The 24,441-nt window shown below is 44.4% G+C and overlaps 3 protein-coding genes across 4 annotated transcripts; all 3 read right to left on the bottom strand.

Moving 5' to 3' along the window:
- Positions 1-1,416: 1,416 nt before the first annotated feature.
- LOC119307107 (TATA-box-binding protein 2) lies at positions 1,417-5,184 on the bottom strand. Of its 2 annotated transcripts, none has more exons than XR_005149151.1 (9): positions 4,861-5,184; positions 4,058-4,145; positions 3,308-3,379; positions 2,776-2,826; positions 2,652-2,696; positions 2,471-2,563; positions 2,240-2,341; positions 1,989-2,159; positions 1,417-1,853 (listed from the first exon to the last, which is right to left on the bottom strand). XR_005149151.1 is itself a non-coding variant. In XM_037583204.1 (9 exons), the coding sequence occupies exons 1-8, from the start codon at positions 4,938-4,940 to the stop codon at positions 2,085-2,087; spliced, it is 606 nt and encodes a 201-aa protein (XP_037439101.1). In that variant the 5' UTR covers positions 4,941-5,184; the 3' UTR covers positions 1,417-1,853; positions 2,083-2,084. The 2 variants fall into 2 exon arrangements, 1 of the variants encoding a protein (XP_037439101.1); XM_037583204.1 differs by having other exon boundaries at positions 2,083-2,159.
- An 11,676-nt stretch (positions 5,185-16,860) lies between these two features.
- On the bottom strand, positions 16,861-18,169 carry LOC119307106 (probable glutathione S-transferase GSTU6). The gene is made up of 2 exons (XM_037583203.1): positions 17,734-18,169; positions 16,861-17,398 (listed from the first exon to the last, which is right to left on the bottom strand). The coding sequence occupies exons 1-2, from the start codon at positions 18,064-18,066 to the stop codon at positions 17,021-17,023; spliced, it is 711 nt and encodes a 236-aa protein (XP_037439100.1). The 5' UTR covers positions 18,067-18,169; the 3' UTR covers positions 16,861-17,020.
- A 1,001-nt stretch (positions 18,170-19,170) lies between these two features.
- On the bottom strand, positions 19,171-23,511 carry LOC119308916. The gene is made up of 8 exons (XM_037585071.1): positions 22,995-23,511; positions 22,737-22,939; positions 21,309-21,488; positions 20,948-21,214; positions 20,517-20,723; positions 19,960-20,118; positions 19,773-19,850; positions 19,171-19,644 (listed from the first exon to the last, which is right to left on the bottom strand). The coding sequence occupies exons 1-8, from the start codon at positions 23,509-23,511 to the stop codon at positions 19,396-19,398; spliced, it is 1,860 nt and encodes a 619-aa protein (XP_037440968.1). The 3' UTR covers positions 19,171-19,395.
- Between the last annotated feature and the right edge of the window lie 930 nt (positions 23,512-24,441).

The following is a 24,441-nucleotide window of genomic DNA, read 5'->3' as shown; positions in this document are numbered from 1 at the left end:
GAAATTCTACTAACCAGAAGCAAATCTGGGGAAGGTTTGCGGACACCCGGATAGCCGCCACGTAGGCGTCCCGACAACCGCAACCCCCACAGAAAACCCATCCGGAGCGCCTCTTTTCTCTCTCTGTCCCTCCGCTCTTGCTTTGTATCTGCATGGTCCGAGACTGGTGTCGTCGCTATACCACCCACTCCGCCGCCCAGGCCTCGTTGGACCTCCACCGCTCCATACCGGGTGTCAGTACCGACTTGCTGACGCCTCCCTTCCACCCCTGGTTAGCCGCCGCCGAGGTACCCTTTGCCCTCCTGCAGAATGCGGTCCATGGTGGAGACCACGCGCGAACAAGTGTTCGGTCAAATGCCGTATCCACTTTTATTGATGTTTTTTTGTTGTTTACTTTCAAGCAAACAAGATGAACATGGCGACGCTTGAAGAATTTATCAAAATGCATCAACAGATTCGACATCAACCAGTGGGCGCTTCGGGAGAGGGGAGCAACTAAAAATCAAATCTGAACTATTTTATTGGGAAACTTCGTGTATGGGTTGTAATATCAATCAATATTTGAATTATTGTTGCATTGTAATATTTGCACGTGATGATCATGGACGAAGGATGATATTTACCTTTAATAATTTTGTGAGTGCTTCGCATATAAGACATTTGGTGTGCCAGGTTAGGTGGGCTACCGCTGTCCGTGGACGTTTGGGGTGTCCGATTTGACGGACGGCATTTGAGATGCCCTTAAGCAAAAGGATTTTGCTAGATATGGTGATGCACCCAGTGATCTCTGTATAAATGTGCATGATAAATTCATTTTTAATTAGCAGCAAAATTGTTTAGTAGTACTATCAAAATTCCTTTTTTATTATTTCAGATAAACCAGCATGATATGACAAACTTTTCGATTATTACTTCGCCGAAAAGTTTCTTCTATAATGAGTAGATCATTATTTCTATTATTATTAATGAATACCGGATTGGCATTCGAATTAAAATCCTGCAAGAATATATATATACGGTGGTATCTTCTCATGAATGAAATGTGATTAATGGAGAAATCTGCAGCGTATCTTTGGTTCGATGTGTTGCTCCTTTGCCCAGTTTTGCATTACATTTATTCTCGTGTCGGCCGTATGAGCTAGGACAGAAAACAGAGGCAGCGAGGCCTTCCAATTTTTTCGTACTGATTTCCCTCCATCCCTTTCAAGACACGCAACGCAACGCAAGCAGAGAGAGAGCTGTCATGAATTTTTGTGAGCATGTGCAGCTTTTTCTTGCTTTTGTGGTTTTTATAGCTTTACCATTGTTTTCAATGCTGATGATTCTGGTTGAAAGGGCGAAAAAGGCAAACATTACAGAAATTTTCGGCAAATGTTAAATGGTCGGCAGAAATGCGACGACCGAGACAGCACAAAGGGATAGAAATAACACAAATTTTCCTCTTGCTATTCGGCTCGACATGAGGCCCTCCTTTTAACAGGGCGCAAACGCGTCTACAAGTGAATATACATCAGCTGGCGTTTTCATCATCACATCATCAGGAGAAAAAGGCTCTAGAATCCAGGAGCAAAATTTGCTTGGGTTTCACTCAACTTCCACAAGAGTGTTTCGAGTGAGGGACGATGATAGGACATAATAGACCTGCGATGATACCTGCGATGATCAACCATGATCCATCACAAAAAGAAGAACCCTAGTCGATTACGACAACAGGTACTCCAAATCTGATGGACAGCATATATATATATATATATAGGGTTTTCCACCGGAAGACGGGCTATGCCTAGACTTTGCGAGGTTGGAGCTGGCAGCAAGCAACAATGTCTCCAATTCTGCTTTACTTCCAAAGTCACCTGCACGCATAATACACGGCGCCCGCACGCACCATTAGTTTCTGAAAGTAGCCGCTCATCGCAGTCCAGGAAACACCGCAAACAAAATTAGAACAAGCACCAGAGGCACTGAGCGGCAAAAAAGGACAAATCCACCTTTAGTGGCCCAACTTGTCAATGGAACATGGCATTTCCTATCCTATTCCCAACATAGCAATGCCCATTAAACATGCGCTCTCAGGAATTGTACCATCATTGCTGCACTTTTCTGAACTCTGTCAGGACAGGATATATGTTCTCGAAGGCGGTGTATGTCTCTTCTCTCACCTGGAAAGATAATAGCTTAGAAATACCATCATTACTGAGTAATGGAGAAACCCACAGGGCCACAGGAAAGGACTACCGACCTTTGCTCCAGTCAGAACAATCTTGCCAGAAACAAAAATTAGGAGGACAATCTTCGGCTGCCTCATCCGGTAAATCAGACCGGGAAATAGCTCTGGCTCATACTGTCAAGCAACCGTATAAAATATCAGTTCCAAAACAAGGAGATAGAGAAGTTCCGGGAAAGAAAGAAAAATACCGCACATGATAAAATAGTGCCAACAGAAACCACAGAATTCAACTTGGTAACTTACACTCGAGAAAGCGCCATGGGAATATGCGAGGCCCTCAAGCCTGATAGGGAATTTGACATCACAAGAGGCAACAATATTCTGGATCTTGAAGTCCTGACATCACAGAATTAACAAACGTTCAGCAAACAAGCAATTATCAAGGTATGAGCATGCAAACTTTACACAAGAATGGGATAGGTACCTTGAATTTTGCAGGAAATCCAAGCTTCTGGATTATACGAGCATACTGAAAACAGGAAAACATTTACAATTTGAGAACCTTTTGCCTCTGATATGTATGAAAGGAAAGAAAGCTAGACAAATACCTTTCTAGCTGCGAGTTTAGATTGTTGTTCACTTTTTGCTCCAGTGCAAACCTGATAACAAAGCAACGGTATACTTTGCATCAGTGTGTAATTAGGAGGATAACACCACTAAGACCATAACTCTCTGGTATAACTATCAAATTTCACTTTCCCAGAAGGCCACTGAATCAAAACACTTTTGCAGGTTTCCATTAAAGTGATCAACTGATACCCAAGGAATTTTAACTGAACTCAAGTATCAATCCAATCTCAACAAATCTTTGCTTTATTTTTCAATGACTGAAGACGATATTTGGAGGATCTTTTATACTGAGTGAAAAGGTTTAATTCTGACATATAGCTAATGTGAAAAATATGCAGCGAACCCTAACCGCTTAGTGTCAATGGGGAATTTGCATTGAATTTCAACAGTCGGATGACTACAGCATGAATAGCTACTCATATGCGCGTACAATACCATCTCCAACGCCATTAAATAATCAAACTACAAAAGACCATATTCTGCATCAGATGTACATGAACTTGGCCTTACCATTTTTCCTGAAGCAAATATCAATGCGGTAGTTTTTGGTTCTCTTATCCGCATGATAACTGCAGCAAAACGCTGTTCAAAATAGAATGTCAGCAAAGAAAAGCGTAACATATATGCTGCTGAACAAATTTACAAGCATCAGAACAGCAAAAGACAGAGCAAATGATCATGGTCCAATTATTTGTTTTCACCAAATAAATTTTACATAATAGAAGAGATCATACTAACCTAGAAATACTATTGATTATCATATACAGGTGCAGGTTTTAAACAGCATCGACTTTATTTAGTAAATCTCTCTCAAACAAAAAAACTTTATTTAGTAAAACGCAGAATAGAGCAGAGCAGCCATGTATCATCAATTCATAACCTTACCCTCATGCTAAAGCCTAAAGGTAGTCAGGTAGACAGTCTCAACTCACCATCGGATCAAAAACTATTTAGTAAGCTATTGTTCTCTAATTTCTCAGCGAATGAACACAAATACAGAAGGGTCCACAAAAGAACCCATGTACAAAGTCTCAAATCTTTTACCAGGCTACCCACCGTCTACACAGCAGGATTCACAAAGACATGCTTGCCACAATAGACTTGTGGATGCTAGCAAAGCAAAGTGATAAAACTTGGATGTTTTCGGAAATATAGCACCAGACGACACTAAATATTCACAAAACCTTTAAATATAGCACCAGGAGCCCAATAAGAGAAAACAAAAACAACATGAAGAATGTATTAGGATAATGATTTCACCTTGGGGTTATACTCTGCATTGCGTGCCTGGAGAGCTATTGCTTTCAGGTCCAACTTACAGTCCAGGTTGACCGTCGACACAATATTCCTGTCATCAAATCAAACACCAGAAGGCAGAGTACACCCAGGAGCGTTATACTTTCATACTTGGGTAGTTAAAATGAGCACAGCACAAAACACCATCGCCCCCAAAACGCAACACCGGTAAAATGTCCAGCGAATTAGAACACGCTGCACGGACCGGACCACGTTGGCACAAAGCGGATAACTTGGCATGCTAGACCCCTCTCAAGTTCCATGCTTATGGCATTCCACAGCATTTAAGCCACGCCGTGGCACGCCCGGTGACCCCCGACACAAGTTTATGAACCCGCTGTTGTTTCGCATTCAAAGTTTCATGCATATGCATTCCAGAGCATTTAAGCCACACCGTGGCATGAATTTCAGATCCGGCGACAAATTATGACCCGGATAACCTCAATATCTACTTTTCATCTGAACCCAACCTCTACATTGGTTTATTAATGTGTAATTTTCAGTGAACCAATCTCATCAGATTTATGATTTCATTTGGTCGTTCTCTAGAAACCCCTGTCCCCTTCCCTCTCTGGAATCCCCCCTCTCCCCCCCAGAAAAAAAGAAAATCGGATCAAACCGAGGCATGCTCGCCCGCCAAATCGCCCGCGCCCAATTCAGGAACGCCTCAAACCCTCTAAAAGGGGCCGAGGGGCGGCGCCGACCGACGGAGCCCAGCCAGCCCCGGGCGGGAAAGGTGAGAGACGGGGACGGGGGGCGGGACTTACTGGAGCGTGGGGATGATGCCGGAGGGGTGCTTGGTCAGATCCACCGGCTCGCTCCCCTCCAGCGCCGCCGCCTCCGCCATCCACCGCCGCCGCCCCCGCCGCCGCCCCCCGGCCCCGCGGGAGGAGCCCGGTCCGGGCGCGCCGAGGGAGGAGGAGCCGGTGGTGATTCTCCCGCGGGGAAGAGAGAATTCGAAATCGGCGGTGGTTTTATAGAGATCGGGGAGAGGGGATCGGAGGCTGCCGCTCGCCTAGGGTTTGGTCGTCGGCCTTCCTTCCGCGAGGTTGGTGCGGGGTTGGGGTCGGGGTGGGGGGTATGCGGACGGGGTACGGGGGACAGGCGGTTGCTGCGGCGGGTGGGTATTTATAGGCCCAGCGAGGTGACCGGCTGAGGCCCGTCCCGAGGGCGGCGAGGTTGTGTTCGATTTCGACTCGTATATGCAGCTCTCACCCGGAGATAACACAATTTGCAAGTACTTTCCTTTTTTGAGAATCAATTTGCAAGTAGTAATATCTTTCTTTTGCGGGGCAATTTGCAGTAATACGACGGGGGCTGCTACGCGTCGGCCGGTGGATCTTTTTAAACAAATTGCAACAACATCTTACGTCGCGTCTAATTTTCTGCAACTAGACAATTGTTACGAAAAATACAACAAGATCTTCAAAAATTGCAACAAATCTGTTGTTGCGTCTGAGCTCGAGGAGGCGAGAGCCATGGACGCCAGCGCTCCTCAAGAATGCCGGCGGCATCGAGCGGCGAGCGAGCCACAACAGATGCAGCTCTAGAGGCAGGCGGTGCTGGGGATCGTTGCAGAAATTAAAAAAAATTCTACGCATCGGCAAGATCAATCTACGGAGAAACTAGCAACGAGAGAGAGAGAGGGGAGAACAGCTTCATACCCTTGAGGATCGCGACACGGAAGCGTTACAAGAACGCGGATGAAGGAGCCGTTCTCGTAGCGATTCAGATCGCGGTGGATTCCGATCTAAGCGCCGAACAACGGCGCCTCCGCGTTCAACACGCGTGCAGCCCGGTGACGTCTGCCACGCCTTGATTCAGCAAGGAGGAGGGAGAGGTTGAGGAAGAAGGCTCCAGCAGCAGCACGACGGCGTGGTGGTGGTGGAGCAGTGGTTCTCCGGCAGGGCTTCGCCAAGCACAAACGGAGGAGGAGAGGGGTTAGAGAGGGGGAGGGTTGCGCCTTGGATGTGGTGCGGCTGCCCTCCCTCCTTCCCTCAATTTATAGGGTGAAGAGGGAAGGGGGACGACCCCTCTAGATGAGATCAAGAGGGGGGGGGGGCGGCCAAGGGGAGGGGGCTTGCCCCCCAAGCCAAGGGGGGCGCCCCCTTTAGGGTCCCCCCCAACCCTAGGCGCATGGGCCCTAGGTGGGTGGCGCCCAGCCCACTTGGGGCTGGTTCCCTTCCACATACAACCCATAAGGGCCCTTCGGGGCAGGTGGACCCTCCCGGGGGACCCCCGGAACCCCTTCGGTGGTCCCGGTACAATACCGATAAACCCCCGAATACTTTCGGTGACCGTATGATGACTTCCCATATATAAATCTTCACCTCCAGACTATTCCGGAACTCCTCATGACGTTCGGGATCTCATCCGGGACTCCAAACAACATTCAGGTAACCACGTACAAACCTTCCCTATAACCCTAGCATCATCGAACCTGAAGTGTGTAGACTCTACGGGTTCGGGAATCAAGCAGACATGACCGAGACAGCTCTCCGGCCAATAACCAACAGCGGGATCTGGATACCCATGTGGGCTCCCACATGTTCCACGATGATCTCATCGGATGAACCACGATGTCGAGGATTCAAGTAATCCTGTATACAATTCCCTTTGTCAATCGGTACGTTACTTGCCCGAGATTTGATTGTCCGTATCCCAATACCTCGTTCAATCTTGTTACCAACAAGTCACTTTACTCGTTCCGTAATGCATGATCCCATGACCAACTACTTAGTCACATTGAGCTCATTAATGCATGATACCTCTCCGTCACACGGAGTGACAAATCCTAGTCTTGATTCGTGCCAACCCAACAGACACTTTCGGAGATACCTGTAGCGCACCTTTTTAGCCACCTAGTTACGTTGTGACGTTTAGTACACCCAAAGCATTCCTACGGTATCCGGGAGTTGCACAATCTCATGGTCTAAGGAAATGATACTTGACATTAGAAAAGCTTTAGCAAACGAACTACACGATCTTGTGATATGCTTACGATTGGGTCTTGTCCATCACATTATTCTCCTAATGACGTGATCTCGTTATCAATGACATCCAATGTCCATGATACGTCCATTTTGCATCATGCTTTTATGACAATATTTATTGCATTATGGGTTGTTATTTCACGTTATGTCACAATACTTATGGCTATTCTCTCTTATTTTACAAGGTTTATATGAAGATGAAGAATGCCGGCAGCTGGAATTCTGGGCTGGAAAAGGAGCAAATATTGAAGGCCTATTCTACACAACTCCAAAAGTCCTGAAACTCCACGGAATACCTTAAAATAAATAAAGAAAAATCGTCGCCAAAGATGAAGGCCAGGGGGCCCACATCCTGCTCACGAGGGTGGGGGGCGCCCCCCCTGGGCTCGCCCCCTACCTCGTGGGCCCCCTGGTGGCTCTCCGACGCCCATCTTCTCCTATATGAAGTCTTTCGATAAGAAAAAAATAGAAGGCAACCTTTCGGGATGAGACTCCGCCGCCACGAGGCGGAACCTTGGCGGAACCAATCTAGGGCTCCGGCAGAGCTGTTCTGTCGGGGACACTTCCCTCTGGAAGGGGGAAATCATCACCATCGTCATCACCAACGCTCCTCTCATCGGGAGAGGGCAATCTCCATCAACATCTTCACCAGCACCATCTCAACTCCAAACCCTAGTTCATCTCTTGTATCCAATTCTTGTCTCCAAGTCCGGGATTGGTGCTAGTAGGTTGCTAGTAGTGTTGATTACTCCTTGTAGTTGATGCTAGTTGGTTTATTTGGTGGAAGATCATATGTTCATCTCTTGTATCCAATTCTTGTCTCCAAGTCCGGGATTGGTGCTAGTAGGTTGCTAGTAGTGTTGATTACTCCTTGTAGTTGATGCTAGTTGGTTTATTTGGTGGAAGATCATATGTTCAGATCCTTTATGCACATTATTACCCCTCTGATTATGAACATGAATATGCTTTATGAGTAATTACGTTTGTTCCCGAGGACAAGGGAGAAGTCTTGCTATTAGTAGTCATGTGAATTTGGTATTCGTTCGATATTTTGATAAGATGTATGTTGTCTAACCTCTAGTGGTGTTATGTGAACGTCGACTACATAACACTTCACCATTATTTGGGCCTAGAGGAAGGCATTGGGAAGTAATAAGTAGATGTTGGGTTGCTAGAGTGACAGAAGCTTAAACCCTAGTTTATGCGTTGCTTCGTAAGGGGCTGATTTGGATCCATATGTTTCATGCTATGGTTAGGTTTACCTTAAAACTTTTGTTGTAGTTGCGAATGCTTGCAATAGAGTTTAATCATAAGTGGGATGCTTGTTCAAGTAAGAACAACACCCAAGCACCGGTCCACCCACATATCAAATTATCAAAGTACCGAACGCGAATCATATGAGCGTGATGAAAACTAGCTTGACGATATTCCCATGTGTCCTCGGGAGCGCTTTTCCTATTATAAGAGTTTGTCCAGGTTTGTCATTTGCTACAAAAAGGATTGGGCCACCTTGCTGCACTTTATTTACTTTTGTTACTTGTTGCTCGTTACAATTTATCTTATCACAAAAATATCTGTTATCACTTATTTCAGTACTTGCAGAGAATACCTTGCTGAAAACTGCTTATCATTTCCTTCTGCTCCTCGTTGGGTTCGACACTCTTACTTATCGAAAGGACTACGATAGATCCCCTACACTTGTGGGTCATCAAGACTCTTTTCTGGCGTCGTTGCTGGGGAGTGAAGCGCCTTTGGTAGGTGGAATTTGGTAAGGAAAAATTTATTTAGTGTGCTGAAATTTTCTGTCACTTGTTACTATGGAAAGTAATTGTCTGAGGGGCTTTTTCGTGGTATCTTCACCCCGTCCAGTAGATCAAAGAGTTGCTCCTCAACCTACTCAACCTACTGAACCTATTGAAAATGAAACTCCTTTTGAGATTCCTTCGGGTTTGATGGAAAAACTACTAGCTAACACTTTTACAGGAGATGGAACAAAGCACCATGATGAACATCTACGCTATGTGGATGATGTTTGTGGACTATTTAAGCTTGCAGGTATACCCGATGATGTTGTTAAGAAGAAGGCCTTCCCTTTATCTTTAAAGGGATACGCATTGACATGGTATAGGCTATGTGATGATATGAGATCATGGAACTATAAAAGATTGAAATTGGAATTTCATCAAAAGTATTACCCTATGCATCTTGTTCATCGTGATCGTAATTATATATATAATTTTTGGCTTCGCGAAGGAGAAAGCATCTCTCAAGCTTGGGGGAGGCTTAAATCAATGTTATATTCATGCCCCAATCATGAGCTCGCAAGAGAAGTGATTATGCAAAGTTTTTATGCTCGGCTTTTTGATAACAATCGCACCATGCTTGATACTTCTTGTGCTGGCTCTTTTATGATGAAGACTATTGAATTCAGATGGAATTTATTGGATAGATAGAATTAAATGCAACTCTGAAGATTGGGACCTCGACGAAGGTAAGGAGTCAGGTATGACACCTAAGTTTGATTGTGTTAAATCTTTTATGGATACCGATATTTTCCGTAAGTTTAGCACTAAATATGGACTTGACTCTGAGATAGTAGCTTCTTTCTGTGAATCTTTTGCTACTTATGTTGATCTTCCCAAGGAGAAGTGGTTTAAATATCATCCTCCCATAGAAGTAAAAGTAGCTGCACTATTAAAGTTGAAGAAAAGATTGTCACTTATAATGATCCTATTGTTCCCACTTCTTATGTTGAGAAACCACCTTTCCCTGTTAGAATGAAGGATCATGCTAAAGCTTCAACTGTTATTCGTAAAAGCAATACTAGAACTTATACACCTCCTGAGCAAGTCAAAGTAGAACCTAATATTGCTATTGTTAAAGATCTCTTGTCTGATAATATTGATGGGCATGTTATTCAATTCTGTGGTGAAACTGCCAGAATTGCTAAACCTTGTGCTAGAGATAAACATAGACCTGTGGTAGGCGTGCCTGTTATTTCTGTTAAAATAGGAGATCATTGTTATCATGGCTTGTGTGATATGGGTGCTAGTGCTAGTGTTATACCATATTGACTTATACAAAGAAATTATGCATGATATTGCACCTGCTGAGTTAGAAGATATTGATGTTACAATTAAACTTGCCAATAGAGATACTATATCTGCAGTGGGAATTGTTAGAGATGTCGAAGTCTTGTGTGGAAAAACCAAATATCCCACTGATTTTCTTGTTCTTGGTTCTCCACAAGATAGATTTTGTCCCATTATATTTGGTAGACCCTTCTTGAATACTGTTAATGCTAAGATAGACTGCAAAAAGAATGTTGTTACTGTTGGCTTGGATGATATGGTTCATGAGTTTAATTTCTCTATATTTAGTAAACAACATCGTGAGGAAGAATTGCCTAGTAAGGATGAAATTATTGGTCTTGCTTCTATTGCCGTACCTCCTAGTGATCCTTTAGAACACTATTTGCTAGACCATGAAAATGATATGTTCATGAATGAAAGAAGGGAAATAGATGAAGTATTATTTAAACAGGAACCTATTCTGCAACACAATTTGCCTGTTGAAATCCTAGGGGATCCTCCTCCACCCAAAGGTGATCCCGTGTTTGAGCTTAAACCGTTGCCTGATAATCTTAAATATGCTTATCTTGATGAAAAGAAAATATATCCTGTCATTATTAGCGCTAACCTTTCAGAGCATGAAGAAGAAAGATTATTGAAAACTTTGAAGAAGCACCGTGCGGCTATTGGATATACTCTGGATGATCTTAAGGGCATCAGTCCCACTCTATGTCAACATAAAATAAATTTGGAAGCTGATGCCAAACCAGTTTGTGATCCTCAACGACGTTTGAATCCTAAAATGAAAGAAGTGGTAAGAAAGGAAATACTCAAGCTTTTGGAGGCAAGTATAATTTATCCCGTTGCTGATAGTCAGTGGGTAAGTCCTGTCCATTGTGTCCCTAAGAAGGGAGGTATTACTGTTGTCCCTAATGATAAAGATGAATTGATTCCGCAAAGAATTATCACAGGTTATAGGATGCTAATTGATTTTCATAAGTTAAATAAGGCTACTAAGAAAGATCATTACCCCTTACCTTTTTATTGATCAAATGCTAGAAAGATTATGCAAGCATACACATTATTGCTTTCTAGATGGTTATTCCGGTTTTTCTCAAATACCTGTGTCGGCTAAAGATCAATTAAAGACTACTTTTACATGCCCTTTTGGTACTTTTGCTTATAGACATATGCTTTTCGGTTTATGTAATGCACCTGCTACCTTTCAAAGATGCATGATGGCTATATTCTCTGACTTTTGTGAAAAGATTTGTGAGGTTTTCATGGACGACTTTTCCGTCTATGGTTCCTCTTTTGATGATTGCTTGAGCAATCTTGCTTGAGTTTTGCAGAGATGTGAAGAAACTAATCTTGTCTTGAATTGGGAAAAGTGCCACTTTATGGTTAATGAAGGTATTGTCTTGGGGCACAAAGTTTCTGAAAGAGGTATTGAAGGTGATAAAGCCAAGGTTGATGCTATTGAAAAGATGCCATGTCCCAAGGACATCAAAGGTATAAGAAGTTTCCTTGGTCATGCCGGATTTTATAGGAGGTTCATTAAGGACTTCTCAAAAATCTCTCGGCCTCTGACTAGTTTATTATAAAAAGATGTACCATTTGTCTTTGATGATGATTGTGTAGAAGCATTTGAAATACTTAAGAAAGCATTAGTCTCTGCACCTGTTGTTCAGCCACCTGATTGGAATTTACCCTTTGAAATTATGTGTGATGCTAGTGATTATGATGTAGGTGCTGTTCTAGGGCAAAGAGTTGATAAGAAATTAAATGTTATCCATTATGCTAGTAAGACTCTAGACAATGCTCAAAGAAATTATGCTACTACCGAAAAGGAACTTTTAGCAATTGTATTTGCTTGTGATAAATTTGGACCTTATATTGTTGATTCTAAAGTAACTATTCACACTGATCATGCTGCTATTAAATATCTTATGGAAAAGAAAAATGCAAAACCTAGACTTATTAGATGGGTTCTCCTACTGCAAGAATTTGATTTACATATTGTTGATAAAAAAGGAGTTGAGAACCCCGTTGCAGACAACTTATCTAGGTTAGAGAATGTTCTTGATGACCCACTACCTATTGATGATAGCTTTCCTGATGAACAATTAAATGTCATAAGCACTTCTCGTAGCACTCCTTGGTATGCTGATTATGCTAATTATATTGTTGCTAAATTTATACCACCTAGCTTCACATACCAACAAAAGAAAAAGTTTTTCTATGACTTGCGACATTACTTTTGGGATGACCCACATCTTTATAAAGAAGGAGTAGATGGTGTTATTAGACGTTGTGTACCTGAGCATGAACAGGAACAGATCCTACGCAAGTGTCACTCCGAAGCTTATGGAGGACACCACGCTGGAGATAGAACTGCACATAAGGTATTGTAATCCGGTTTTTATTGGCCTACTCTCTTCAAGGATGCCCGTAAGTTTGTGTTGTCTTGCGATGAATGTCAAAGAATTGGTAATATTAGTAGACGTCAAGAAATGCCTATGAATTATTCCCTTGTTATTGAACCATTTGATGTTTGGGGCTTTGGTTATATGGGACCTTTTCCTGCCTCTAATGGATATACACATATTTTAGTTGCTGTTGATTACATTACTAAGTGGGTAGAAGCTATTCCAACTAGTAGTGCTGATCATAACACTTCTATTAAAATGCTTAAGGAAGTTATTTTTCCGAGGTTTGGAGTCCCTAGATATTTAATGACTGATGGTGGTTCACACTTTAGTCATGATGCTTTCCATGAGATGCTTGCTAAATATGACGTTAATCATAGAATTGCATCTCCATATCACCCGCAGTCCAGTGGTCAGGTAGAATTGAGCAATAGAGAGCTCAAATTAATTTTGCAAAAGACTGTCAATAGGTCTAGAAAGAATTGGTCCAAGAAACTTGATGATGCATTATGGGCCTATAGAACTGCATATAAAAATCCTATGGGTATGTCTCCGTATAAAATAGTTTATGGAAAAGCTTGTCACTTACCTCTCGAACTAGAACATAAGGCATACTGGGCTATTAAAGAGCTCAACTATGATTTTAAACTTGCCGGTGAGAAGAGGTTATTTGATATTAGCTCACTTGATGAATGGAGAAACTAAGCTTATAAAAATGCCAAGTTGTTTAAAGAAAAGGTTAAAATATGGCATGACAAAAGGATACAAAAGCGTGAGTTTAATGTAGGTGATTATGTATTGCTATACAACTCTCGTTTAAGATTTTTTGCAGGAAAACTTCTCTCTAAATGGGAATATCCTTACGTTATCGAGGAGGTCTATCGTTCCAGTGCCATAAAAATCAACAACTTCGCAGGCACAAATCCGAAGGTGGTAAAGGGTCAAAGGATCAAACACTATATCTCAGGTAATCCTATAAATGTTGAAACTAATATTATTGAAATCGTAACCCCGGAGGAATACATAAGGGACACTTTCCAGAACATTCCAGACCCCGAAAAGGAATAGGTATGTGGTACGGTACTAAAGGCCTTGCGCTGGCGCGGTGCAATGGGATATTTAGTCCCACCTCGCTAGCTGAGGAGCGGTCGCACCTGTTTATAAGTGCAACTCTGCCCTCCCATTTGAACTTCTCACTATTGCAGGCCTACAGGCCTAATCTTGTGTCTCTGCCTGTGGGCCTGCTGGGCAGTCTGCGGGCCTGAATCCTGGCCCAATAAGGTTTCTAGTCGTATTCAGGCCGTGGTGGCCCAGTAGGTGGCAAATTTTTTATTTTTTCCATTTTTTGTTTTCTTTTTTGCTTTATTTATTTTATGATGATTCTTTTTGCTATTAAAGTTTCTAACAAAATTCTAATTACTTATTTATTTTCTTTTATGATAATTCTTTTTTCTTTTAATGTTTTGAACAGAATTCTAATTACTTATTTATTTTCTTTTATGATAATTCTTTTTGCTTTTAATGTTTTGAACAGAATTCTAATTACTTATTTATTTTCTTTTATGATAATTCTTTTTGCTATTAAAGTTTGTAACAAATTTCTAATTACTTATTTATTTTCTTTTATGATAATTCTTTTTGCTTTTAATGTTTTGAATAGAATTCTAATTACTTATTTATTTTCTTTTATGATAATTCTTTTTGCTATTAAAGTTTGTAACAAAATTCTATATAATTTTAGTTTCAATAATACTAGAGGTTTATAAAAGCTTTTTAGTTGATTCCTTCAGTACCAGTTCTAAGGCTGTTACAAAGGCATTTTATTTGGTACAGGTTTTAAGGCGACCTTTTAGTACCGGTTCGTGGCATGAACCGGTAAAAGAGTTTTTTAGTTGATTCTTTCTGCAGCTGTATTTTAGTCCTACCTCGCCAAGCGAGAGGCACTCGCAGCGGTTTATAAGCCCTGAGTGTAGAGACGATGAAGGGAGAATCGCAGTGCTCACCTGCACGTTAGCCTGAAGCTAAGCAACGTGCAGATGAGCATTGCGCCTCTCTTTCATTTTGGCATGGTATATATAGGCATATCATTGGTCACAGTTGGTGGCATGAACCGGTTGGTGGCATGAATAGTTAAAATTTGAATTCTTTGAAATTTGTGTGAATCACAAGTTTGTGATTAACTTTACTAAAAAAATGAGCATAGATGCGCCTATAGAGAGAATTCAACCTAAATTCATAATAAATTTCTACGAACTTTAGAGAAATTCAGTATGAATTTAGGTCAAATTCCCTGTATAAGGGCATCTATTTTCACTTTGAGAGGAGCTCAACAAGGCAGAGAGGGAGGGGCTTATAAACTGGTGTGAGCGCCCTTCGGTTGGCGAGGTGGGACTAAACCAACCCTTTAGTCCCAGTTGGTGGCACGAACCGGGACTAAAGGGCAGCATTTGGTCCCGGTTCAAGCCACCAACCGGGACCAATGGTGGTGGGCCAGGAGCGAGGCCCATTGGTCCCGGTTTGTCCCACCAACCGGAACCAAAAGGTCCAGACGAACTGGGACTAATGGCCCACGTGGCCCGGCCGGCCCCCGGGCCTCACGAACCGGGTCTAATGCCCCCATGGGTCCCGGTTCTGGACTGAATTAGGACTAATGGGCTGGCCCGGCCTGAACCATTGCCCCATTTTCTATTAGTGTTATCATCTTCACTGAAATGAGAGAACTAGTCATTGATTGCTTTCCACTTAACAAGATACGCTGATCGCACTTGGTGAACAATATTTTTTAAAGAAAATACTAAAAAAATTGACGATAAATCACGAGTGGACAAACAGCTACGCGAGGTTCGTATCCTCCCCGTCCATTCCCACGTGATTCGCGCAGTTCGAATACATCGAGCGTGTATAATTAATTCCATGCATCGTATACAATTTGTATAGCTTGCGTATTACCTCTCACCTCGGCAGCAGACGACCCACAATGCAGTCTCACGCATGATTTTAATCATTCCTGGGTTCCTTGATTGCCTGCCATGCATTTACAACTTGGCAGCTCGCACCTATTTAAAGGAGCGTTGGCTGTATATGTGAAATTTATGGCAGTTGGCGTGTGCCCCGCACGCCTTATTTATCTGCTTGCTGATGTTTTGTGTGTGCAGTCAGTCTTTGCAGGAGATTAGCATGGTTAGATATTGCCGGTAACCTTGCCTAATTTGTAATGCTGAAGTTGATATTGAACACACCCACTTTATTTATTGCTTGACGAATCATAAGACAAAGCTGTTTGCACGGTAGGTGAACCAGGTAGCACATACTAGTACATTGAGGAGCTTGATCAAAAACTAATTACTAGCTAGTACATGGAAGACCACGGTGAAATGAAACATTACTGGGTACTGATTGGCCGCCAACGATCTCAAAATGTGTCATAGCTAAATAAACAAGGCGACGAGGATGGTTGCCCAGGGTTGAGTTCAGTGGTTGTGGAGCTTATCGAGGATCAGTGCGAAGAAGAAAAACTAAGAGAAGTCCCATTGTTGCCTTCTTTATTTTCTCTATTTTCTTCCCAAACAGATTTGTCATCTAAATACTGAAACCCTTTACTATGAAATATTCATCTTTCAAACAGGTCTGAAGGAGAAAAATATTTGTGTGATTCAGTTGGATCGCCATGCAAAGGAGACAACAAAGAGAAGTTGCTTTATTTCAGGGAACCTTGATGTTGTTGTAAAGGTGTTAGCACAAGTTCAGGACCAACCTCTGCTAGCATAACAAGAGAGATGCAATTTTCATCTGGGCTAAAAAAGGCAGTTTGGCAAACGTGCTATTGCAATACAGGGTTGTCTGTGAACATGCATAGTAAGCAAGAACCTTTTTTTAGGCAAGCAAGCAAAAACCTAGTACTAGCAAAAACTGGAACAACAACCTTCACCATCAGATGAACTGAATCCCATGAACTAGGTTGACCAAGGATCCATAGTGCAGGTTGGGTGAGTAATTTTTACTTACTAGGAGCAAACCTCATTTATTACCGCCCGACCGAGGTCACGAATGTTAATTACACTGACAGGTAGCCTCCAGCCCTGCACCCTGACCATAAATATACCGGTCTCTATCCACCATATTCAATAAAATAGATGGCCAACGTCTATCGTATTAATGTTGCGTATTCACTCACTTATTCCTAAGTATTGCCACAGTCCAGTCAAGCACTATATTAAGCGTGAATCACATGTCAGCAATCGTCGGTCAGGATAACATCGTCGCGTGGCACCATGTCTCAAAATCCAGCGTCCAAAATTTGATCCATACATAATTCGAGAGCACTGTTATTTTCTTGACAAAATACACTGATCACAGAAGAAATAAAAGACACGCGCGTGAAGAAATAAAATTTGATCCATACATAATTCGAGAGCTTGGTAGCCTTGGTAGGCCTCAGTTGGTGGTGCTGGACACGTCGGTGCGAGGCTGCTGCATCGCCTCGGCATACTCGACGAGCCTCTGGACACTCGGCATGACCGGCGCCACCGCGTCCAACGCGCAGAAGAGCTCTGCCCATGCGGCCAGGAGCGGCGTGGTGGTCGGGTCGAAGGTCTGGAGCCCACACATCTCCTCCGTCGCGCGCATCGAGCCAACAAGGCCGCCGAGCATGACGTCCACGAGACCGGGGCCGTCCCTCGCGCTGAAGAACTTGGCCTCGGACTCCCTCAACACCCCCTCCAAGGTTTCCATGGCCGCGGCCGCCTTCTTCCTCCCCTCCTCCTTCTCCTCGCCTGTCTCGCCTCTTAACGCCTGGCTCCGCGCTTTCAGCAGCTGCATTAAAAACGTATACATGAACTTGGCCATGTGAGGGTTAAGTAGTAACTACTCCCTCCGTTCCTAAATGTAAGTCTTTATAGAGATTTCACTGTAAAGCGCATAAAGATGTATATAGATGCATTTAAAGTTTAGATTCATTTATTTTGCTCCGTATGTAGTCCATTTAGTGGAATCTCTACAAAGACTTATACTCCCTCCGTTCGGAAATAGTTGTCATCAAAATGAATAAAAGGGATAGATACATCTATTTTTAATCATTTTGATGACAAATATTTTTGGATGGAGGGAGTATTAAGAAACGGGGAGAGTAATAAGCAATATGGACCTACCGTGCCGTCGACGAATGCGGCCCAGAAGAGAGCGACGGCTCGGCCGTAGGGGTCATCGGCGGGGAGCAGGGAGGGCCCGGCGCCGGAGAAGGCCTCGTCGATGTACTGCAGGATGACCGACGACTCGCAGACGGGCTTGCCGTTGTGGATGAGCACTGGCACCTTGCCGCCGTGAACAGGGTTGGACCCCAGGAGCAGCTCGCTCTTGTTCTGCAGGTCCTCCTCCACGTACTCGTAGCTGAGGCCCTTGAGGCGGAGCGTGATCTGCACCCGCACCACGAATGGGCTCGCCCACATGCCCAATAGCTTCAGCTCCTCTCTGCAGCCGGCCATTCCCTTCCTGTTGCTTTGCTTTGGCTACTCGCTCAACATCGAGCTCATTTGCTCCTTTCTTAATTGCCGGCCTTGTTGATTGGTTTTTTGACTTTAAATTGCCGGCCAAGCACTTACCTGCTACCACTCATAGTCTCATACATTATATAATAATATCGTGTGACGTCTCGTGCTTGCCTCCTGTACACTATATAACCTGATATACTTGCAGAGGCCGGGGGTCATCCTCCTTTTCTAAAATAAATAAATAACCTGATATACTTGCAGAGGCCGGGGGTCATCCTCCTTTTCTAAAATAAATAAATAACCTGATATAAGCCCTCTAAAGCCATCAAACAACGTTTTATGGCCGCATGCATCTTTCGAATGCAGAGGTCGGGGGTGATCCTCCTTTCTAAAAACAACAAATGAAACAACACTTTGACCACTGCGTCACGACCGGCTCGGACCTTCCCTCTCGTGATCTGTAACTTAATTAGCTTACAACTTATTTGAAGTCTATTTTCATATCACACGTGTATGACTCAAACACCTAGCCCTCCGCTAATTACAAGTTCAACCGTAGCACAACTCGTACACATATATTCGACACATAATTTTAACACGTGCGAACGTGTGTGGCCTATGGCCAGGCTGGCGGCGTGTGGGTATTTAACCTGAACCGAACAGAGGAGTTGGCATGAACGAGCATGTATCTGAATCTCACCTGTTGTTCTCTGTCTCTCATCTTCTGTCTCTCCAAGTCTCGTCCCCTTTCCTCTACCTACCCTCTTCCCTGGTGCGATCCCGATCCCTCTGGAGGTCAGATCGTCACACTTGAGCATATGGTCGAGCTTGCGGCTAAAGCTGAGGTATCCATGGTACAAGTTTGTGCCACAAGCTGGTTATCTGGTAGCAACAACAGCTAAAAGAGAAAACCAATTGCAGTAATTAACTAGCTAGAAACAAAGATCAAATATGATCGAGAAATACATACCTCAACTGGGATAGTTCTGACGGCCTGCCTTCCGTTCAGTTAGGCCTATAGCTCTCTCTGGTGTGCAGAAGAAGTGCAGTGCTCAGGCCATCAGGCGTGTTGTGGAATGAAAAGTAAAGAGACAACCATATGATAAGAGCGAATGAAATCCACTAGTTCCTCGTTGCAGTGTGGGCGTCCCACTTATATATACTCTTAAATGGTTTGCATTGTGGGTCATGCCATGCCCCAGTTATATGCTCCGTCCCTGATCACATGTTTAGCTCTTTCTATCTAAACAACAATCTATACCACCCCTACTTCACACGCACTAATACACAACACAACGACTAGGCCAAGCTGAATTACACTAACTAGGCCGAGCCGGACGGGGACCCCCACTTAAAGCTCATCCTGATGCCTGCATACATGAGCAGGATGCCGAGAGCGAGCGTGGCGCCGAGGCCGGACACGAGGATGAAACGCACCATGGCGAGCAGCCAGGCCTCCCAGCGCATGACCAACAGCGGGTGCTGCGCTGTCACATATAAGCCGAGCCCCGCCGCCACGAGCTTGATGATCCGGGTGGCGGTGTCCAGCCCCGCGTTCAGCCACGCCAGCGGCTGCACAACATAAAAAAAATACAACAAACTACTCAGAGCACAATTGGATTTGCAGGTCCAGCCACTTAATTTTTTCAGAAGATAACAATACACGGTCAAGAATGTATCATGCAAGCGGAAATGATCACCTTTTCCCCATCTCTGCAACAGCGTCTACAGCAATCCTCACATTGCTTGCCATCGGCTGCAACTGCGACAATTTTGGCCTACAAGTTTGCGTGGCAACGATGTCGTTTGTTAGCAATAACAACTGGAAAAGAAAAGAATACCAGTTGTGGTACTCAGAAACCAATATCAAATTTATCCGAGTAATACCTTCCCCGGTTCAGCTTTGCAACCACAATTCATATTTGCGCCACTACTTATTGCAACCACAGTTTCCCCTTTCAAACCGTAGTATTTGCAGTAAGATTCAACCCCTGCCAAGGCAAGGGGCCCAGCAGGTTCAAGGATATTCCTGTCCTCAAACATATCCTGCGCCCATGAAAAACAACATTTTCAGCATGAATAACATTGGTAGTGCAGAACATCCACAACAATCTAGCATAAACAGTCCACAAGCATGACGGCGGTAAGATTGACATAGAACAAACTGCCGAGCTAGAATTTTTGAGCAATGTTATTATGTACGTAGTAAACAAAATACATGAAAATACCAATATCTACAGAAAGAAGTGAAAGCTAGAAAACTAGGTCACATTATCACATAGTCCACACCATTATAACTATTCTATTCAAGTGAAACTGAAAGCTTCTATTCAAGTGAACTGAGTAGTAAGTAGTTACAATGATAAAAACATGTCACTGTTCAGTAATGCACCCATTTAACATAATAAGGCGGAGCTGACATATAATAAATTGATCACTCTCACCTTTATTGACGCACGGATAGCATCTCGGCTGAACAGGACAGTGCCACCTACAAGTCCTTGACAAAAGCGAAATTCCTCCTTGCCTACAACTTTGACAGCTACACCATCAGCAAACCCTCCAACATGTTCTAACTTGACCCTATGGCCATGATACAAGGACAATGCCATGGTATTTTCATCTGAGGGCTCCACTCCAATTATTTTGACCTGCACCAGAATTGTTGTAAAACATACAAGAAAGTGAGCCTGAATACAAATATTTTACCGTGTGTAACCAAATGATGTATTGTGTTAGGCGATTGGATGAAAAACAATTGATTCCAAATGCACTTAAAACAAGACCATTTACTTTGATGGCATTTAAAAAGAACTTAGGTGTCTTGTGATGTTTTTCATAGAAAAAGAAAATACTCATGTGTTTGAAAGCTAACCTCAGGGCGGACCAGTCTCACAGAGGCAGGAATTGCAGCAATTAACCCACCACCTCCCATAGGTACAAATATTTCATTCAATGGACCTTGCAATTCGCGAACAATTTCCATGCCAACAGTTCCATGTCCACCAATAATGTCGGGATGGTCAAAAGGAGGTATGAATGTGCGGCCTTCCTCCTCACAGAGTAGTTTTGCATATGATTGAGCTTCATCGTATGAATCTCTGAGAACAACTGTTGCACCCAATATCTCCACTGACTGCCACTGGATTAAGTTATATGTTAGTAGCTGGTGATAATAATTTAAATATACCATATAAACAGCATATTTAAGGTAATGTCATTGGGAGATCGATAACCTTGATTTCTGGTGTTGTCACAGGCATGACAATAACGGCGTGACAGCCCAGTCTTCGGGCAGAAAGAGCAACTCCTCGAGCATGGTTTCCAGCAGAGACGCAGATAACACCATTGTTTACCTGCTCTTGGGAGAGCTTTGACATCATATTATATGCACCTCCCAACTTGAATGAAAATACCTATGCATATAACCGTTATGTAAATAGCCAATGACATAACCAGTAAGAGCTCCCTGTGCATTAAAAAAATAAAAAAATAGTGGATAGCTGAGCTGGTCGTTCAACTTAAAACCCACACTTCCACATGAGCTAAACTTGCCGTTGTTCACAAATTTTAGTATTAAACCCACACACAAAAATATTTCAGATGAGGAAAACTCAGTTGTAGCTGAGATCAGAGGTGGTATGCAGGGTAAAGGCACTTTCAGGAGAACTTTGTACACAAGCTGAGCTACCACAGTAGTTTGATCATGAAGCTATTGCTAGCAGCATTTGCTGTTCTGATGCAGAAGATCGATTTCTTTGTTATGGAAATATGAAGCAAATGTTAACCACTCATCTAGCCCTCTATATGCACAAGATTATCAACTTGGGCAGAGTTTTGGCAACTGAAAGTTTCCCCTAGGATTCAGGTTTTCATGCGGTTAATGTTCCAGAACAGAATTATGAGTAGGGTCGACTTTTCTATCTAAACAAGCAATGAATAAAACCCTTGAATGTGTATGTGTGCACAGTTCTGAAATTGGATCACGCACCATCTACAGCAGTACATTTTTACTGTAATTGTAGCAGGATAAGTTGGCAAGAAATGGCCAGCAAGGATTCAGGATAGTCCCCCGCAAAAAAAAAAAAAAAAGGATTCAGGATAGTATATGATGTCAACGCTATGGGCAGCGAGGAATCTAAACATGATAATCAAGCTAAAACCTCGGCTAAACCCACCCTGACCGAAGCTCCATCGGAGATTCGGAGCAAGCGATTGAATGAAGATTCAAAATTTCTTCAAACGTCAGGAAACGAACGCCTGAATTAACCCGCATGTATAAGGACTCGGGCGATGCTGGTTTCATCAATTCAAAGCCGGGATCGAGCCTATTTTCTTTAAAAAAAAACAAGGGCAATGCTCTGCGCCGGTGGACCGGTCGCATCCGCACCGTCCACCCGCGCTCGCAGCTTCCCCGTCGGCCGGTCGCAGCGTGTCTGGTACAGCATCTCACCCGGGCGGCTACAGCATCGACTGCTAGGCTGGGGGTCGCCGCACACGGTCAACGCGGTCGTAGCATCCCGGTTCATCGTGGTCACCCCCTCGCCGCCCGCCCGGATCTCGCAGGCCATGGCCGTCCCCGACCCGTGAGCTCGAGGGCCATGGCCCCCACCCCTATCGCAGCAGCTTCACAGAACCTATGAGGAGCTCGGGTGAGGACGCACGGGACGGGAGCAGAGCCCCGGGGAGAAGCTTTTGCCGCGGGAGGCGAGATGGAGAAGCGCATGGAGACGAGACGAGTGCGAGTTGGTGAGGGGCGATTTGGTCGGGGAGGAAAGATGAGTCGCCGGATCGTGCGATGGGATAAGAGTGAGATGGGAGACGGCCCACGCGACGACGCGCGTCCCCGTGGCGGGGCGTGGGAAGTCTCACCTTCACGTGCTCTGTTGGATTCAGCGTTCATCCGACGGCGGGCGTGCCACCGGCAAGATCGCTTGGCCGGTCGGCCTGCCTGTACACAAGGACAAAGTGGCTGCGAGGTTGGTGGTTAGTTACCGGCTGCAGGTCCTGGCGCTTGATGCCGAGGTTGGCCCCGAGGAGCTCGGAGAGGTTGAGCCTGTCGGCGCGCTCCAGCGGCATCTCGTCGTAGACCTTGGAGGCCAGCACGGGCGTCAGGTACTCCCCAGCCCCGCTCGCGCCCAGCATCTTCAGCGGAGTCGGCACGGGCGCCAGGTCGGCCTTGAGGGGCGTCGCGGCCTCCAGGGACGAGAGCGGCCAGCAGGCGACGCGGCCGCTGCGGGACGCGGAGCGGAAGGAGGCCGCCATGGATGGGGAGAAGATGGCGGCGGCGGCGGCCATTCTGCTCTTTCTCGGTGCAACGTTACGCTTGGGCCGGCGGAGGGTGGACGGTGGTTTCGTTTCGTCACGCTCACGCCCGGGGTTGCACTCCACTTCCACGGGGCGGGAGGGATATATGTATGGTGCCGTGGCCGATCTCATGGACGTGCGCGAGATCGGGCCGTCAGGTTTCCCTTCTTTTTTTTTGTGAAGGGGCCGTCAGGTTTCCCTGGGCTGGTTGGTGGCCTTTCTGCAGGCAGTCCTTTTCGCGCTCCATGCCGCACGGAAACGGAAACTCTGTGGGGCCCGGCCCCACAATTGCCTCGTGATCCGTGAGATCATCGACGTCTTGATCCATCCATGGCGATTTTGAGACTTGACGATTTTGCCATTCACATTCTGCAACCAATATCATTGTCGCCCAAATCCGACTCTGAACCAACAACACCTTCAAAAAAAAAGTCAACAGTACCACTGCACCTGCGCTGCCATCGAAAAGAGAATGTTGAAATTATGTGTCCTACAACGATATTAATAATTCCAACTTCCAAGTCCCTTGCCGCCGGTCACAGATCTCGGAAGACTCGCCGCTATCGACCAGGAAGAAGATTCCGCTGTAAACTCGCTAAAATCAATTGGCTGCCGTACGATTAACTAGGCCGCTTACCGTCCACGCGACCACGCCTGCGCCTATGACTGTTTCTGCCTCGTCTGTCTCTTGCTTAATTAGTTGCTGCACTAATCTCTCAAAATCATACGGAGCAAAGCCGGACCACATCGTTTGCAAAGCCAAGTACTCCTACTAGTCTGCACGTGAAACCAACACACAACAACCGGCGGAATCATAAGAATCCGGAAAAGCAAAGCATTATCCATTAATTCTTTATGCGCATGGATCCAAGTACTAGTACCGCTTGCTGTTACTCCCTCCGTAAAAAAAATATAAAAGCGTTTAGATCACTATTTTAATGATGTAAACGCTTATATATATTTCTTTTTACGGAGGGCGTATTTGTTTGGATTTCAAATAGGCGCACAAGTGATCACCCACGTATCAACTCCTCACTGGATTTATTTGTTCTACGGCTGGAG

This window comes from Triticum dicoccoides, chromosome 5B (genome assembly GCF_002162155.2).
Source record: "Triticum dicoccoides isolate Atlit2015 ecotype Zavitan chromosome 5B, WEW_v2.0, whole genome shotgun sequence".
NCBI lineage: Eukaryota > Viridiplantae > Streptophyta > Magnoliopsida > Poales > Poaceae > Triticum > Triticum dicoccoides.
The sequence above is the reverse complement of the archived record's forward strand: the minus strand, read 5'-3'. Positions and strand labels throughout refer to the sequence as shown.